This window comes from Strongylocentrotus purpuratus, unplaced genomic scaffold (assembly GCF_000002235.5).
Source record: "Strongylocentrotus purpuratus isolate Spur 01 unplaced genomic scaffold, Spur_5.0 spur5_contig_862, whole genome shotgun sequence".
Lineage (NCBI taxonomy): Eukaryota > Metazoa > Echinodermata > Echinoidea > Camarodonta > Strongylocentrotidae > Strongylocentrotus > Strongylocentrotus purpuratus.
In genome coordinates, this window is record NW_022145571.1 from 751,482 (window position 1) to 768,230 (window position 16,749).

The 16,749-nt window shown below is 38.7% G+C and overlaps 2 protein-coding genes across 2 annotated transcripts in view; one reads left to right on the forward strand and one right to left on the reverse strand.

Annotated features, from left to right (window-relative positions):
* The window catches only part of LOC593418 (neurofibromin), a 60,134-nt gene extending 51,636 nt beyond the window's left edge, over nt 1–8,498 (reverse strand). The window contains exon 1 of the mRNA XM_030972198.1: nt 8,377–8,498. Within this exon, the coding sequence (XP_030828058.1) occupies nt 8,377–8,436 (60 nt within the window). The 5' untranslated portion in view covers nt 8,437–8,498. The remainder of the gene's footprint in view (nt 1–8,376) is intronic.
* A 4,228-nt stretch (nt 8,499–12,726) lies between these two features.
* Nucleotides 12,727–14,466, forward strand: LOC115930039 (5-hydroxytryptamine receptor 1A-like). The gene is made up of 2 exons (XM_031000421.1): nt 12,727–13,924; nt 14,459–14,466. Exons 1-2 carry the CDS (start codon nt 12,823–12,825, stop codon nt 14,464–14,466), a joined length of 1,110 nt encoding a protein of 369 aa, XP_030856281.1. The 5' UTR covers nt 12,727–12,822.
* The last annotated feature ends 2,283 nt before the right edge of the window (nt 14,467–16,749 follow it).

The following is a 16,749-nucleotide window of genomic DNA, read 5'->3' on the forward strand; positions in this document are numbered from 1 at the left end:
TGCATTCGATATCAATTTACTGAATTTAAAACCTAGTAATATGATAAAGATCAAAAATAATATCTGCAATGTATTACATGTTCATGTAATGGACTGAAGCAAATGTAGTTTTGATTGACTTTAACAATATAGGACCTAGTAGATCTAATTACTGAATTAAAATATGGAAGGGGGCTTCGTAAATTAGCTTATACACTGTAGATGCTACTAAACAAGCACCGCTGATGCATATTGTACATTAATGAACTCATACTACAATTTGTACAAGTGCATTCCCGATATAGACATTTCTCTTTTTTTGTAACTGTTCACCTAAATGCAGTTTGCAAGGGCACAAGAACTGTGAACGAGATGCTACACAATCATTTACATAGATCTGCGAGTAGATACAGAATGTTAGTGGACATTTAACATTTACGTAAATCCAGTAATATCTGTGTCCAGCTGCAAATCTGTTCAAGTGGATTTCTGTAAAATAATAAGTTAATAACTTCTGTATTATGTTCTGTACAAAATGCTGCTCGATACAGTCATTGCACACAGCATGCAAGTGCATTATATCTATATGCACATAGTATATGCTATACGCAAGAGGACCGGTTACCATGTAGTTAATTTCAAGTGGGCGAAACATTGGAACATGCGTGTGGGTGGAATACAGAGCGGAAATGGGTCGTCGCAGAGGACAATACGTGACATTTGCCGGATGTTTACACAAATGCTAACGACTGTCAATTGACAGGCTCTGTGGGAAATGTGCAGTCCAAGGAAGAGAGAGAGAGAGAGAGATCTGGGGGAGAGAGGGAGTGAGAGAGAGAGAGAGAAAGAGAGAGGGGGAGGGAGGAAGGGAGGGAGAAGGAGGATGAAGGGATAATGAGATGATTAATAGATTCAGAAGCAGTAGCAATATTGAGGAATGATGAGAAGGAGAGAGATTTAGAGATAGAGGGAAAGACAGAAAGAGTGAGAGAGGGGGAGATTGAGGATGAGAGAGAGAGAGAGATAGAAAGAGAGAGAGAGAGAGAGAGAGAGAGAGGAGAGACAGAATGAGAGAGTAGAGAGGAAGGATGAAATGATGTTGAAATGGATAATAGATTGTGAGTACTATGAAGGAAAGTAACATGTTTAAATACAGTATGATGCAGGATATTTTATAGTTAATAATAATGTGTTGCAAACTTAAAGTCCTTAAAAGGCCTTCATATTAGCCCACATGTATAAACATATTTAGGCCTACACTGTACATACCATTATGTACATGTACATGTACCGTAAATCTCTGTGTATAAGGCGCACTTTTTTTCCGTCGGCAAAAATCAAAAGTCAGGGGTGCGCCATATACACAGGTACAGAATATTTAGAGTCTTCAAAATGCCACTTTTTAATGGTTCTCGAGAAACTCTGTGTCTCAACATGAATTACATAATGCAAATAAAGAATAGGATCTACTATTTGAAGTTAAAGTACGTTCCTAATTTGAAGGGAAGAGAGTTTTTTTTTTTTTTTTTTTTTTTCAGTCACGATAAATTATGCCCCTTCACAAAGCACTTTGCCGGCCGAAGCTCTCCCGTGTCTTCAGCTCACTCACCTGTATCATGCAGCTCACTCATGAAAACTAGCCTGTCCAAATTTCTGTTTGGACTCGCGAGAAATATTTTTCTGTCATCTTTAGTTTTAAAATCAACATTGTTACTACGTCTAACTTAGTTCACAAACACTTCAACTGTGCCTCGTAATAAAATGAAACTATTTTCGAACACTGAAATGAGAGCGGATCTGATCTGGTTAACAAAAAGCCAAAACAGCCCCAAAAGCTTTTGAGTGGCTTTTTTGGCTTTTAGTTAACCAGATCAGATCGGCTCTCATTTCAGTGTTCAAAAATACTTTCATTTTATTACGAGGCACAGTTGAAGTAATTGTGAACTAAGTTAGACCTAGTAATAATATTTTTTTTTAAACTAAAGATGACAGAATTTTTTTTTCCAGAATTTTTTTTCTTTTTCCCCCAATTTTTCTTGTTTGTTTTTTTTGTTTGTGTCTTCAAAAATAGGGGTGCGCCTTATACACAGGTGCGCCTTATACAAGGAGATTTACTACATGTAAACATAAATAGTTCAGTGAATCCACTGCCTCCTTACAGGTTAATGGTAAGCAAATTGTATACTGTACTAATAATGAGAAAACTAGGCCGTTAATAATACTGTAGAACCAGAAACTGTGCATCTCCAAAGAAAATATCCTTTCACAAATTTTGCATTATACATTGAGATAATTCAAGAGCCTTATGGACTTTATGGACTCCTGAACTTTGTGGACTTTAAAGCAGCATTTGATACTGTCTGGAGGGGTGCTTTATGGAAGTGCCTTCTTTCAATAGGAGTTGAGAAGAACTTGATTGACCTCATTAAGTATGTATATCAGGCAAGGCTGTCTTCTTTTCCCAAGTCTGTTCAACATCTTCCTAGAGTTCGTGATGGCAGATGTCAAAAACCTAGACAGTGGAGTTCAGATGGGTGGCATACGCATTAACAACATCCGCTATGCAGATGACACCACTCTACTCGAACTCATCTATGACAAACTCCAAATATCAACAAACAAGATGGTGGAAGTCTGTGGTAAATGGGGAATGAAAATCAACACAGCTAAATGCAGAATCACGACAAACGACGATGAGGAAACTTCAATATATGGCAACCCTATAGAGAAGATAGGAGACTTTGTCTTCCTTGGAAATGTAGTCCCCTCGGTTACCAAAGATGGCAAGAGACGCACAAATCTAGCTTCCTGGGCATTTGGCGGACTAAGAAACAATATGGACCAACCAAGATATTTCAAGAGCCCTGAAGGTCAGGATTTAAAAAGCCCTCATTCGTCTTATAGCCACCTACGGGTCAGAGACGTGGACGCTAAGGAAAACTGACCAGGATAAACTGGAGACCTTTGAGATGAGATGTCTGCGAACAATAGCAGGAGTCCATCTTCTAGATAAAATTAGAAGCGTAGACATCAGAATGTCATTGAAGATCTCCAAGACAATAAATGAGGAAATATCCAACCGCCGCCTGAAATGGTTTGGACATGTGGTGCATATGCTACAGGGACGCCTACCAATACAAGTCCACACCAATGATTTTACTGTGCCACGGCCACCAGGACGTCCTCCCCTGAGGTGGAAAGACCAAATCCGCCAAGACTCTGGATTAAGCCTGGAGGCTGCCCAACACCAAGCCCAGGACAGAAATGAATGGAGGCAGACCACCAGTAGGAGCACAAGGGGACACTCCGTCCTGTGCACTTAAGTCAGTCAAGTCAAGTCAAGTCAAGAGCCCTATGAAGGGCAAACCAAACATTAACTAGATGGACCTTCAACTGCGCGTAGTCAAAAATGATGCCTCTGCCATGGAGCAATTTTACAAACCAAAATAGAAGCAATTTTTAAAATTCAAGTTTGATTGTAATCCATTTTGCATGTACATAATGAGCCCATGACCTTTGAAATTTGACCTCATGACCCCAACATCTAATCAATTCATTGGCTCTGCAAGATACATACATGTCTTGAGTTTGAAAGTAACCTGTCCATTACTTCTAAACTTCTAATGATAGTGTGATCACAAGCTATTTTTGCATACATAATGAGCCCTGTGACCTTTGACCTTTGAACTCGTCGCAGCCTTAGTATGTACATTTATGCAGGATGTCAGTTCCCACTGTGCATGTTGGATCTTTGAAGGTGCCTTCAGACACCCTATCAACACTTTAACTTGCTCACAAGTAACTTGCAAACATTACATTTACAGATGAAACAAAATTTGCTGTATTTCAAAGTGATTATTATAGTACAGGTAGGACAACAAGATATTAGGTTAAATTTGAAGTTCATATACATGTAGTAGAGTATACAAAATTATCTGCCAAAGAGCAGCATGTACAGGTGTGCTCCAAAGGATTCGCACATGAATTTCAAACCTGTAGTGCCTTGCATTACAAAGGTACAAATAGTTATAATGTTCTCCTAACTAAACTTTTCACTTATATTGACATGCTAATAACTTGGTGTCCTCTTAAATGTTCTTGTCATTTATTTTGATTACTTCACATAGACCTGTACTTACATGTATATCAGGAGAAAAAAACTTTGCTGACTACAATGTACATTACATGTACTAAATCTTCCACATTGACCCCAAAGAATGGGCAAATCTGCTTTCCTTTGAATTTTGTTGATAACATGGACTTTGGATATGCTCATAACTCCCGGATGTACAGGTAGGACATTGCGATGATTTTCATTCATGCTCATTGCTCTTGTAACTTAGGTTTGAATTTGTAATATTGGAGATGTTCTTTTATCAGGAATTCAATCATAACAAATTGGACAATGGGACACTAAAAAGCGGTCGGTCAAAAATCTTCTTTTAGTTACTTTCTGATTCAATTCACAACAACTGTTTTGTAGTTGTTTTGCAGACCTTTATTTCCAAACACATTTCCCAACACCTGGGACTAAATATCTTATAAAACAGTGCTGCTATTGATCATGATATTTTTTCTCCTCAGACACTATTAGTGTTCACAGAGTGTTCTCTCTTTTCGTGTGAGGTTTACTTCTGTATGAAAATATTGAATTGCAAAGATTTCTTTTTTACTCTGAGAAAGCCATTACCATTGCTCTCATAATACCTATAAATCATACCAACAACAACTCCACAAGAAAAGAGACAAGGAGACTAACATTTTTTTTTTTTTTCAAATCACCCTCATTCTTCACAATTTGAAAAAGATGGTCAAAGTAGACAAGTATTTTTCACCATTTCATGTCATGGTTTTTATGTGCAGGAGACTTATTTTGTTTCTATAAAGAAGATACCTACACTGTAGTAAATGTATCTGAGCCATGCACACATCAATGTCTAGCATGACAAGGAGAAAGATTTTTTTCTTCTCAATATGACGAAACATTTTGGCCAACATCAGCTCTAGTAAACTTAGTTGAATGCCACACAAATAATGTCCCTGTGTCACTTCATATTCATTATAACCTAGATACCAAAGGCTTCAGGATAATTTAATTATTTCCAATGGAAGATTTCTATACGGTTTTAAAAAGGTTGTCATAGAGCGAAACAAGGCTGGAAATAGGTTATTTTGCACACTATTTTAATTAAGGCTGTGCATGTCATGTAATGAGGTACTCGAGTACATTCCCAGGCTTACAGGCGAATACTTGAATACTCGGACGCCATGTTTTTTGGGGTTTTTTTTGCCACCACCATACTAGGGCAGCAGTATCCCAGGTCCGTCTCCGAAAACTCACGCGATTTACTTCGATTTGTAGTTGAAGGCGCTGATTGTAAAGGTAGAATTCAAAGAAAATCACAAATATGTCAACTAATGTATCACTAAAAACTGTTATTTAAGCGTTTTGTAATTTATAATCAAGTATCAAGTATCAAGTATCAAGTTTATTTGTCTTCCAGAAAACACATGTAACAAAATATAATAGAGTATAATCATAACAGTACAATGTAGAATAAAGGAAGACGAGGAGACCTTGGTTGAAGCACAGCTTGTTATGAAGGCCCCCTCATATGATGTGACAAAGATAACTTATTCATGAATACAACAACAAATATGGAATATATAAAACTATTTAAAAAAAAAATCTCAGAGAACAACTACCCAACGATGCATTGACCACAGCATGGATGACAACAACAAGTATACCTGAAGATGCGCACATCCCCATCACACCGGGTGAGCTAACAAGCTCACCATGTGTGTGAAAATTATGTGCAAAAAACCAACCCACCCATTAGAGGGCGATCTAATGTGGACAAACCCAAGCTGACACCAAGTCGAGACATCAATGAGTTATTGCTCTCTGAGTGCAGAGGTCAAGTAGGAATATGTACAGATTGGAAAGAAGAAGAAAAAAGAAAAGGGATAAAGGGGGTTATGTCAAAGTCAAGAATTAACGAAAAAAAGATCAAGAGTAGAGTTAAATATGCTACAGTAAAATGAGTAGAGTAGAGTAGAGTAGAGTAAAATACGAGTAAATATGAGTAAATGAGTAGAGTTAAATATGCTATAATAATCATTACTTCGAATGTTTCCAAGCATTGAATTTTGAAAAGCTTGTTGAATCAATGAATATCTACATGTACTTTAATGACAATAATAATAGTAAACAATGCTGTTTTAAAAACTAAAGATGACGGAATAACCCATTTTCCTCCGAGTCCAAACAGAAATCCTGACATTTGGTCCCAGTTTCTGAGTGGTGAGTTGACAGTGATTGAGCTGAGAAACATTTTTACCCACGGTACCATGCCGGCGCTCACCTGGGCGCTGGGCATGGGTAAGCGTTGGCCTGGACAGTGCCAGGTGTACGGGCGAGAAAAAAAAATGGCGGCCGAGTATTTGAGTACGAGAAATCGTAGGCCTACTCGAGTGTCCAGTGTTTTGTTCAAAAGTACACATTGCAAATGAGAAGACTGTGCAAAGAGGTGAGGAAAAGAAACCAAACCATATAATCTTGATAAAATGTTTTAATAGGGTGTCTGATCGCGCACCCAATGTTGTGTGCTAAAACCCTTCCCATAGAGATTGTACGCTTCCCTATGTGGTCTACGTGCATTGCGCGACCATCCAAAATTGGTCAATGATTTTATGAAAAAATTTGAAATTCAAACCTTTATAACAAATGATCCTGAAGGTGAAACTCAATAAATGAGGTGTCATATGAAAGAGCAGGTTTTTCTCCATATTCCCCATCGGGGGCCACCCCCAGAATTCTAAAAATATCTTGGTCAAAATAGCGATTGAAATGTTGTTTGCATCCTAGCTCCAAAATTTGCCACTTTCCTGAGCTGCCGCCCCGCGGCTTAAGCAGGGCTAGACGTAAGGATAATATCCAGATGCTTTTTTTTTTGCTAGCCCCAAGGGATCATTTGTTATAACAGTTTGAAAATACCCTCCCACATTTTTGGAATCAGCTAATTAGGGAGGCGTGAGCTCCGCTCAGTCCAAACCATGGTTACATCGCGTAACATGTGCGCTTATAGTGAATGAAAGTATGGATGGCCGTTCCCACTATAAACCCCGGAAGTGAATACACGTTGTAGTCAATGGCAATATCGCGGAGACATCTCCGCGATATTGCCATTGACTATAACGTGCATTCACTTCCGGGTTTTTTGTGCGACGAACGCTAACCATACTAGTCAATGGCACGTGTCGCGGAGACAGCGTAGCTCAAGCTTGCAAGTCGCGCATTGGCTGAGCAACTTGCGTACGATATGCATACGCTTGCATATCGCGCGATACAGCTGTTTGGCTAAATTTAGCAAAACAACATAACTCTGCATGTACGTCTTTTTCGTCGATTCTGAGCAAAATGCTATGAATATTTCAGCGTTTTGAAGGGGCTGTATCTTTTGATAGAAACATCGGCGAGACTTGAAATTTGAAATGTATTATTCTGATTACATTTTTAATTCAAATATCAAACAAAAATGGTGAAAAACGATCCCAAATTGAAAATTGAAAAATCGTTCAGACACCCTAGTTTTAATTTCTTTTTTTGCTCGCTCAATTGCAAGCACACTTGCCGTTTTGTAATGTTTGTCTAAAAATAATTGACGAAACATCCGACATTACATATTCAGGGAAAGTAGCTTTAAGCTACATGAAAGCTTGGCATTAAAAAGAAGGTTAATGTTCTTCCCTTGCTCACAGCAATGCAAAAAAAAAGATAATTTAGTCATGTCGTTTTGCGTGTAGCATGGAACTGTGTGTTGTAAGCTTACAATATAGTTGCATGCACAGAATTTTTACTGTACAGAGTCGATGATGGGTGGCTAATTTCATTAGAATGCCAATAATTTTATACTTTTCAAGGAGCAAAGAAGGATTCTGAATCTAAATTAATCGTCTGATTTTACACGTTTGATTATGCCGGCCCAGGACGCGTGAACTCTCATACTCATCATGACTCTCACTCTCTGCACTGCACTCACACTCAAATCAAATGATTGTCATTGTCATTTACAATTAACATTCATTGACTTATTGGTCTGCAGACTCCAGCAGCAGAATTTACCCTGTACATAGCAAGCTGAAACATTACTTTTACTAGATCTACAGCCAGGAGTAGAGCACTAGCACTGCACTGCACGGTCCATGTCATGATGTGTAGTCAGTTCGACCAGGATTGTGCACAATCTCAATGCAGATGCTATCCATTCATTGCACTGGCAATGCAATGTCCAATGCAAATTGGTAGCTGAAAAAGATGTCGACTAAATTAACATAAAATCAGTTTTCCAATGTACCCTTAAATCAAACTATAAATACAATCAATCATCTTACCTGATCTTCAAAACGTAGAATGAGCAGTGCCACCCAATCTATCGGCCTTTGGGCGGCCATTCTGTGGTAATTTTGACGAATTTCTACATGGGCGACAGCGCAGCGGTGATTTCATTCAGAAAAATTATTTTTAGAATAAAGCGCCCTCTGTGATTGAAAGTGGAATCGTATTCGGAAGTGAAATCCTGACTTGATCTTGAAACTTTTGAGAAATCGATTTTGCCTAATAAAAGATTATAGGGGAAGTGCAAAGAGCGAAAATGAATGTTCTCTGAAAAAGAAAAAAAAGGAACCTAAATAAACAAATTTAAATGGTGGAGATACATACCTCCCACCCCACCCCTCCCCCTCCGTGGACCCAGCCATAATTCAGTTTGTAATTTATTTGTCAATAAGTCCCAAAATGTTGAATAGGAGTGGATGGGCCAGGCACATACATGTAATTGATCGACGCCCTGGGGAGGGGTCTAAAAAAGTTCAACCGATTTTGGAATTTTTTTTTGCCCCCCCCCCCCTCCGTGGCTACGGGCCTGTAGTCTATACCACGAACATATTATGAAAATAGGGTATAATATATTACGTCCTGGTGGTTAATATATTATTTAATCATGTTTCTAAGTCGGTAAAGCGTCTGCCTGTCGAAACCAAAGATCCCGGGTTCGACTCCCACCCAGGCGGATGACTGAAGCCTGCGTTGTGTGTTAACGTGCCCCTTCCCTTGTTCATAGATGCAGGTTATGTCAAGTGGAAAACACTCCGACCCTCGGATAGGACGTTAAATGGAGGCCCCGTGTACAGGAGAGTCACCACCCTTGCACGTTAAGAACCCATTGCACTATTCGTGTAAGAGTAGGGGGAAACCCCGGTGTAATGGTCCACCTGCATACCCCAAACAGGCCGAGTACACGGCATCTGCAAGAATCTTCAGTATTGAAGAAGAAGAAGAAGAAGAAGAAGAAGAAGAAGAAGAAGAAGAAGAAGAAGAAGAAGAAGAAGAAGAAGAAGAAGAAGAAACTAGCCACTGGGGTACGTCCTTTAGCTACGGTAGCTAACTTGCTTCCCATGTTTTACATTCAACAAGTTCGGGCTTGCAAACAGTATATGTTACGTTGGTGGCTATCAGTTTAGAAACATGCCTCTATGTCTACGTCTCTATGTCGATTTTGGTTAAAAACAGACTTCAATTGAGAAAATAATAATAATAATAAAAGTCCATCCTGACTTCAATAAAATCTGAGTAAGAGCTTGTAATCAATGATTTTTTTCGAGCATAGTATTTTATTCAAATTTCCCTATAAATATAGTTTTCGCTTAGGGGCGGGAGGGCTAGGGGAAGGTAAAGTAAATCCCCACATTCAATCACCAGCCTTGTTATCTTTATCCATCGAGTGAGACCAGTCGGGACCAGGGCCCCAATGCCACTGGTGCCCCCCCCCCCAAAAAAAAAAACAGGCGGCGGGGCCTAGCCAATCTACCTTACGAGGCACCCCATCTTTTCTTATCTTCTCTTTCTTTTTTCCTTCTTTCTTTTCTTGATTATTTGTTGTTGTTATTATATATTAATACACACGTAACAACGACAATGGATGATTAGCAATTCAAAATCTATTCACACATTGGTAATCGACCCAAAAAGAAAGAACAACATAAATGGAAATAAAATGAATAAAGAAATTAAAAAAACTCCTTCTAAAATTGTAAATATACATTTTATTCTATTTTCAGTTGGATTATAAGAAGGAAATGAATGTTGATGGAATCTTGAGGAATCTCGAAGCATGAATTAATAACCAAAAATAATGAAATAAGAGCATTCTTTAAAATATTCATGACATAAAAGAATACACTTAAAATGAATTAACAGATTTATAGTTGAGTGCGATATCATTACATTAAGCTAATTATGGCGTATTTCTAAGATACATGTCCTTTCCGTCCTTTTTCTTAACACTCAAATTCTAGTCGCCCCTCTGATCAATAAAAAAAACCCTGTTTGTCGTTCGATTCACTGACAGAGGGTCTGTAATGACAATTATATGTTCGGTGAATGTCGCCATCTCTTGGTCAAATGTGTCGTGCTCTTAAAAGTAGCAATATCATTTATATACACTGTTGGTTATCAAGGTGAAATTGTGTTTTTTATCCCAATTTTATGGAATAATTTTGACAATGATTTATTCCTAAAAGATCTAGATAAAAGTATACCTTCTCAGATTCTATTAAATTATAATTGGCGAGTGTTTATTTTGTGTGACTGCTAAAGCATGTGTATGCTACTATATGTCTACCAACTAGGGGACCTACGTCCTTTTCCCCCGGTCCCCAACAGAAAAAAAATCATCTGTGTGGCCATGCATGCCTTGAACCATAATACTTATCTATAATTATTGAAAAGTGGGCTTAACTGTGATTTAAGGAAGACTTAAAGGCAACAATTCATTTCAATTTGTCTTTGCGATTATGTTGATTTCAGAAAAGGAAATAAATCTATGAGCGGGTTAAAAAAAAACACTATCCCTGTCACTAAAGGTGTTGCTAAAGGGAACATAGAATGATTATTACTCTGCTACTCACATCCTATAATGAAGACCCGCCCCCCCCCTCTCTCTTTGATATTTTAACATTTTCACCTGTTGTTATACCTGCTCCGAAGTCTTTAAGGATGCCAAAGTGACGGACCTGCCTCCCGCAATCTCCCGCAGTCATCCTCTTTCTAAACCAGTTTCTGATAGAGGGATGATACGACTAAAAATGTCTCAATGCAAAGCCTGATCGGTTGAACGACGGGAATATAATGGCGACTATAATGATCATGGTTATAAGGAATATGATGATGATTATAATGATGATAATGATGGGAATAATGAGGGTGATGGTGATAACGATGATGATGATGACGATGATGATTGCGTTGATGGTGATGATGATGAAGACAATGATGGTGATAATGATGGTGACGTTGATAACGGTGATGATGATGACGATGATGCTTATGATGATGGTGATATTGATAATGAAAGCGATGATGATGATGATGATGATGATAATGAAGGTAATGATGGTAAAGATTATGATGAAGATGGTGGTGGTGAAGAAGAGAGTGTTCAATTAATGATGATGAAAATACACCTTGCCACAAAGGGACTATTATCCACTACGGGGGAGACAGAAACATCGTCCCCCCCCCCCACTCCCCCGAGGGAAAACAGACAGCTCGCAGAAAGACGGTTTAACAGACCGCAATTACTACAGAAGGAGGGAAATGCAAAATAAGCAAGAGGAAACGAAATCATCGATAATTTTAAATCAGATTATGGATTATAAAACGCCTTTTTAAAAAGTTTTCTTTCCCACATATAATTGTGTTTTTGCTTTCAAAAGAGGGCGCTGGATAGATCTTAACACTTATGGTGGTCCTTGCCTAGAGCGGGTCAACACGCTGTAGTTTTTCTTGCATAAAATAAATCTCGGCTTCATCGTCTGCTCGATCCGCAGTGTATAATGTCATTCATGCTTATCAATGATGCGGAGTGAGGAGAAGGAGGAGGAGGAGGAGGAGAAGGAGGTAGGTATTTGGTCGTCATATCAACGAGATGTCTGACCAACCACGTACGCTAGTCAGTCGATAAGTCAAGACGGATGAGTTACATGACTTGTGAATAGGAACCAAACAAAAACAGCATCAAAACTTCCTCATCATTGTGAAACGAGGTCCGCTCAGTCTTTCGTGACAAAAGTTATCCAGAAAGCGTATTTTTAGATTTAGCATTCTCCTTGGCGCCAGAATATACATCCATCTTCACGAATTGATTTATCTACAGTCTTAAGAGAGGAACATTAATGTTAATCTACTGTGTAGATATTTATTGCAGGACATACAAAAGGAATAAAACGACTAACTGTGTTCATCCGTGATTCGTTCGCTATAATCATCAATTTTACTGTGGATGATTAACATTTGAGGTCCATTGCCATTAGGTCGAGTCATTTCGGAGTTAATGCCAGTACTTATCTTCATATATTCTTATATTGAAGTGCAGCCTAGACTAATTAATCGAAATACTGATGTGATGTGTTCGGAGGAGATCAAATCTTTTCATATCCTACTCAGATCGTCTTCATAATACCAAGGAAAATGGTTTGTGTTGTTTGTTTACAATTATCTAGTAAAGTAGTGCTTTTGTAAATGGAGGTGGAAAAGATCTTATAGTATAGTCCAATCTTCCTGGTATTTGATACCATGATTACTTCTTTTAAACATAACGTAATGTAGATGGAATAGATTGTGATCAGAATAGAGAAGTGCTGTTGACATTTAATTTTCTTAGCCACCCGAGTCTATCTCAAAGGGATAATATTGATGATTCCTTCACGATGACCTCTGTACATGTTTAGTTATTGCTCCATCCATTACTACCTTCCTCAAGTAACGCATGATCGTCAATCATGGCAATGGATTCACCCACCCTGTTGGCCGTCACCAATAAGCCTGGCCTAGCGGTCTCCTACACCGAGGCTCTATGGTCAGACATGTCAGATATCACACTGGACATCACCACAGCCAGATCCGACAATGACACAGGATCAGAATGGACCTCGCTGGATACGGCCGAGCAGATCTTTGAAGGAGCCATCTTGTGTTTGATGATTGCTTTAACCACGCTGGGAAACTCTCTCGTGGTCCTAGCAGTGTGTTTGGAAAAGAAGCTAAGGACCTTTGAAAACTTCTTCTTCGCTTCGCTTGCAATTGCTGACTTGTCCATTGCTATGTTGGTTCTCCCGTTGTCTGTTCGGGTAGAGCTATCAGGCGGAAAATGGGATCTTGGGCCTCGAGTTTGTGATCTCTTTATCTTCACCGATGTTGCTTGTTGTACTGCATCAATCCTACATCTGTGTACCATAGGAATCAACCGCTGTCGCTCGATCACGTCTCCGCTCCATTACGTCAGGAAACAGACCTTTCGTCGAGCAGCGGTCATGATCGTTTTGGTCTGGATAACATCTTTCTTGATTGCGTGTCCTCCCCTCATCGGATGGCCACATTCCCGAAATCGATCAGCGCAACTCTGTGAGTATGATGTCGACAAACTCTACGTTGTGTACTCGTCGTGTGGATCATTCTTTATACCACTTCTAGTCATGGTGATTGTCTACACTAGGATTTACCAAGTGTCTCGACGAGGCGCCGAATTCAGGCGAAACTCTGCCCCCCAACTAAATGACCACCACCAACAAAATCAACAAAAGATCAATAACCAGTCTCTCTATCAAACACGCACCCACTACGACCAGGTCCATTCTTGCCCCCCTTCAAGAAGGCGACCAGACCTATACAGGATGGAACACAATTCACGTTGTACCGGAAGGGCAAACTCAACAGTAGCGGCATCTGCTGAGGTTGCTTGCACAGGATATTCGAAACCTGAGGATGTGCAAGTGACTAAACCAGTGTTACGGAGAGTACGAACCTCGATATTTACATTCCATCCACAAGGGCGATGTGACAACAAGAAGAGGTTTACTGAGGTCAAGACGGTCAAAACTTTAGGTAAGTTATCAAGGTCATTCTTGCATTATTCAGAGCACTTACTTAGTACTAATTTCTTGCAATAATATCTTGTATGCCAGTCAGGTCTTATTTATATCATTCAAAATGAAAGCCTCTTGATATGCCAACTTAGTAATTAAATGATTTATTCTGGTAACACCACCGTCTTATTCAAATTGCCATATCATGTTTATTTCGTTTCATGATTGCTTTTGGATAAAAACATGATAAACCACCTATGTCGTATTGGAAACATATAACACGACATCATTGTTATTACTGTGATTAGCTGATATTTGAGCCATCAGTCAAAGTGAGGGCACTGGATCATATCCCACCGCTGTCACCTTGTGAGTACTGGAAGATCATCGAATTTATATTACTCATCAGGCTGAGCATAAACAGACGACATCGATCACCACTAGACGGGGGATAAAAAAATAACCAGGTTGCATTATGCCTTGGGACAGTTTTGTGTTCTCTGTATTAATTACGCAATACTATACACCCTTGCAATTATTTTCCCGTTTTTAGCATGTTAAGAGCCAACTTCAATTCGAAGGACACGGATAACGTTTCTTTATCATGACTTTTTTTCTTCTTAAGATCATTTGTGGGATAGAGACGGAAAGAGAGGGAAGGAGAGAGAATTGCAGAGAGAAGGAGAGAGAGAAAGAGACAGACAGACAGAGAGACAGAGAGAAAAAATAGAGAGAGAGAGAGAGAGAGAGAGAGAGAGACTGAGGTACAGAGAAAAAATACAAATATATAAAGAATGTAAATAATAGTTTAATTTTTCTTCAGTTGCATCGTATACTCATACGGTTCTTATTGAGTAAAACCGAAATCACTAACCCATTATCTACAGTAGTCTAGTCATCATTTTTTAAATAAATATTTCGGTAACAAATCCAAGCATCACAATTAAGTGCTTTCTTTTCGTTTCTCTGTATACAAATAACAACGCGTTGAATCTCAACAACAATCTCTAACCTAATTGATCGTAGCAATTAAATCACCCTCAAACATTTCAGGCTAACGCTAATGAGCAAAACATGTTTGTTTGTATCACTGCTCCCTCTTCGAGCTGTAGATATGTCACACTAGAAAATGTCACACGAGCAAACGGCTTATTTAAACGATTGATTGTATTGAGTGATAGATTGAGAGACTGAATAGACATATAGGCCCGAATTCACAAATGAGGTTTGTCGACAAACCTCCTTTTGTTTTTTTACAAACCAAGGTTTGTAAAAACGGGTCGTATGACGCACATAAACCTCGGTTTGTCGACAAACCTCCTTTGTGAATTCGGGCCATAATGAGCAGGATCGTTAAGGTGATGCTTCCTTTAATCTTCTCAGCTAACTCAATGTGATGTAACTTCGTGCATCAGTTACATGTACCTAGTCCGCCAGATTTCTTGTTATTATTCATCATATGCAGTTGTAACTGATATCATTTGTCGCGTAACTAATGGTGGGGGGGGGGGAAGGGGTATTATGTTTCCTAGTCGAACAGCGAAATAAAGTTAACATTGTAAACGAAGAGAAACCTGAGAGAATAAAGAGAAAGAAAGGGCTATAGCGGTAAAACCCTGTGATTCATACCCGTTTACACACTCACTCTACCCGAAAGTATTGTCCATTCTCATTTCATTTGCCTTTCAAGACTTACGTCCACGATTCCATCAATGCCCCTCCTCCCCCCCCCCCCCCCCAAATCGAGTCCGTGGATGGACAAACACTACGTCACTGGCTATTCTTTTTCTTTCTCTCTTTTCATTCGGGCGGAAAATGAGACAATTATTGGAGGAGAAACGTACTTAAGTCATCTTTACCATGCCTAATTGCATACAGTTTTATCATCTTAAGTATGTTGTTTTGCTCACGTTACGTGTTATTGTATATGGATTTATTTTCATCTGTAATTGTTTGAGGGACTACAATCCAGTTTTACGGCTGCGGGACAAATTGTCATTAGATATACAATTAAATAACTGGCTTTAAAGTCATCATGGCTTTCAATAGATTATAGGTCTAGCCACGTAGGTGTACGTTCGAGTGCGAGATTCCATGAAAACTAATTTCCATTTCAAATAAGTTGTGAATGGTGACGTAATCACATCTCAACAAGACATCATCATTATAACAGGTTCACATCTACTGAAGCAGTACTGTGTAATCACGTGATTATTATGAAACACGATTCAAGGTAATTTTATACCAAGGGTGGGAACCAAGATTCTCCGATAAGGGGATTCGGAAGGGGAGGGGGAGGGGGGGGGGGGATTCAAAATCCTAGCTCCGTCTGGATATGCCACAATCATGATACACACAAGCATTGCAAATATTAGATATTTGATTTTATTTTATTTCTGCATTTTTCCAAATATAATAACAGAATAACAAAGAACATATAAACATAAGGTATAATATAAGATATACAAACAAATTATGAGATAACTTCATGTCATTTAAAAAAAAAAAATGTACATATAATTTAACGAAACTTGATATTTCTATAACATATTATTATGAATTTAAAGTATTACCCAAACAGGAGTAAGTTTTTTTCATTATGTGTTGATGATCGGTCTTCTTTTCGTAATATTCATCCTTCAATTTCTACTACTATCGCCGATGTGCTGTTGTTGCTGATGCTACTACTGTTGCTACTACTCCAACTACTACTACTACTACTACTACTACTACACTACAACTACTACTACTATTACTATTATTATTACTACTAATTTTACTGTTGCTGCTGCTGCTACTGATACAATTACTACTATACTACTACTAATTTTACTGTAAACAGTT

Bases quoted from the DNA above. Each gene is read 5' to 3' on its own strand.
- LOC115930039 (XM_031000421.1), top strand. From the start codon at position 12,823: ATGGCAATGGATTCACCCACCCTGTTGGCCGTCACCAATAAGCCTGGC.